This window comes from Pseudophryne corroboree, unplaced genomic scaffold (genome assembly GCF_028390025.1).
Source record: "Pseudophryne corroboree isolate aPseCor3 unplaced genomic scaffold, aPseCor3.hap2 scaffold_969, whole genome shotgun sequence".
NCBI lineage: Eukaryota > Metazoa > Chordata > Amphibia > Anura > Myobatrachidae > Pseudophryne > Pseudophryne corroboree.
In genome coordinates, this window is record NW_026970549.1 from 31,957 (window position 1) to 34,499 (window position 2,543).

General features: G+C 42.4%; 1 protein-coding gene across 1 annotated transcript; it reads right to left on the reverse strand.

Annotated features, from left to right (window-relative positions):
• Window positions 1-324: 324 nt before the first annotated feature.
• LOC135048425 (oocyte zinc finger protein XlCOF7.1-like) lies at window positions 325-2,201 on the reverse strand (the record flags this gene model as incomplete). The annotated part of the gene is made up of 1 exon (XM_063955547.1): window positions 325-2,201. A coding segment is annotated over one exon (1,353 nt), but the record flags the coding sequence as incomplete, so codon positions are not given.
• Between the last annotated feature and the right edge of the window lie 342 nt (window positions 2,202-2,543).

Genomic DNA, 2,543 nt, shown 5'->3' on the forward strand with positions numbered 1-2,543 from the left:
TGAAGGTCTATAGAGTGGAGGCCTCTTGGACTGTGCAAGGCAGTGTGTTCCATGGTCAAAGCTAAACGTTCAACCCATAAATGAATGACAGGAGATTCTTGGTACTGCTGGTAACAGTCCTTCATCTGTAGAAGCAAGCAAGCAGGGCAGTAAGGAGGCAGAAGCTGCTTCTAGTACCTTGGACCATGTAATGTTGGGCTGGGAAGGTCAGTTAGCCAATTATGAAATAGATTTCCCATCTTACAGGCAGCCGGTGAAGGGAGTAGAGAATGGGTGTTATGAGGCAGGAACGGGCTGGTCGGGTAACAGCTTGGCTGCTGCATTCTGTACTAGCTGCAAGCTCTGTAATTCTTTTGCTGGGTGACCCAGGTAGATGGCATTGCAGTAGTCTATGAACTTCTGAGGGAATCAAGTGCTTGATTCTGGCTATGGTCCACAGATGGAAGAATGTGGATTTGTATGTGGCGGATACCTGATGTCTGTGTCAGCCACATACCAGGACAACACAAAGATTCAGCACATGTTCAGTATTTTGCGATTCTGAACACCAAAGCATAAATCCAGATGGTTGGTAAAGCTGTAGTCTTGTCCTTTGTTCGGGAGCTTCTATTATGTTTCACAAAGACTGAGTCACAGCCAACTGGCATCATCCACCCCTGGCGCTCAGCAAGACAACCATATAGGATTGGTATTAGGTTCTCAGTACATGGAGCAAAAAGCAGGTAATCAGCATAGCAGTGGTAGACCAGCCCAAGACGTCTGATTATATCACCCAGTGGTAGCATGTATATTTTATAAAGCATGGGAGATAGGATTCACCCTTGAGGAACATTGGACGACAGTGATAATTATACTCCAGAAGATGTAAATGGTTCCGGACTTGGGTAATGTCTAATATGTTCAACAAGAGCGGATTTATTTCTCTCACAGCATGAAAATGGCTTCTCACCTGTGTGACTCCTCTGATGTGTGACAAGATCTGATTTCCGTACAAAACATTTCCCACACTCAGAACAGGAATATGGTATCTCACCTGTGTGACTTCTCTGATGTATAACAAGATGTGATGTCGATGAAAAACATTTCCCACACTCAGAACAGGAATATGGCTTCTCACCTGTGTGACTCCTCTGATGTCTAACAAGATGTGATGTCGATGAAAAACATTTCCCACACTCAGAACAGGAATATGGCTTCTCACCTGTGTGACTCCTCTGATGTCTAACAAGATGTGATGTCGATGAAAAACATTTCCCACACTCAGAACAGGAATATGGCTTCTCACCTGTGTGACTTCTCTGATGTATAACTAAATGTGATTTGTGTGCAAAACATTTCCCACACTCAGAACAGGAATACGGCTTCTCACCTGTGTGACTTCTCTGATGTATAACAAGATGTGATTTCCATGCAACACATTTCCCACACTCAGAACAGGAATATGGCTTCTCACCTGTGTGACTTCTCTGATGTACAACAAAATGTGACTTGTGTGCAAAACATTTCCCACACTCAGAACAGGAATACGGCTTCTCACCTGTGTGACTTCTCTGATGTATAACAAGAGCTGGTTTCCGTGCAAAACATTTCCTACACTCAGAACAGGAATACGGCTTCTCACCTGTGTGACTTCTCTGATGACTAACAAGATCTGATTTCGATGAAAAACATTTCCCACACTCAGAACAGGAATACGGCTTCTCACCTGTGTGACTTCTTTGATGTGTAACAAGAACTGATTTACATGCAAAACATTTCCCACACTCAGAACAGGAATACGGCTTCTCACCTGTGTGACTTCTCTGATGACTAACAAGATGTGATTTCGATGAAAAACATTTCCTACACTTAGAACAGGAAAATGGCCTCTCACCTGTGTGACTTCTCTGATGTGTAGCAAGAAATGATTTGGTTGCAAAACATTTCCTACACTCAGAACAGGAATATGGCTTCTCACCTGTGTGACTTCTCTGATGTGTAGCAAGAAATGATTTGGTTGCAAAACATTTCCTACACTCAGAACAGGAATATGGCTTCTCACCTGTGTGACTTCTCTCATGTCTAACAAGATATGATTTATATGTAAAACATTTCCCACACTCAGAACATGGAAATGGCCTCTCACCTGCCTTAGCTGGATGATGAGTAATAGGCTTTGTGTTCTGTGTAAAACATTTGGCATCTATAGAACAGGGAAACACTGTATCTACTCTCAGAGCTGTAACAGATGCACCAATATCAGAGTGATCAGGAGAACATTTCCCAGGATCAGAGGGATCAGCTGATAGAGCTGGATGTATAATTGGGGTAATGGGGTTAGCTCCTGGAGAATCCTGTCTACTGTCGTTATCGGTTATTTCAGAATCCAGGGATAACATTAGATGTCCTTCTGAGATGTTCCTGCTTGTGTGCCCATCTGCTGGAAATAAAATACATTAATATATAAAATGAGTAGACAAGACCCAGGGTGTAACAGGACACAATATATAATTCTATAACTGACATTTTTTACCTGAAATCATTGCTTTTATGTTTATTAAAAA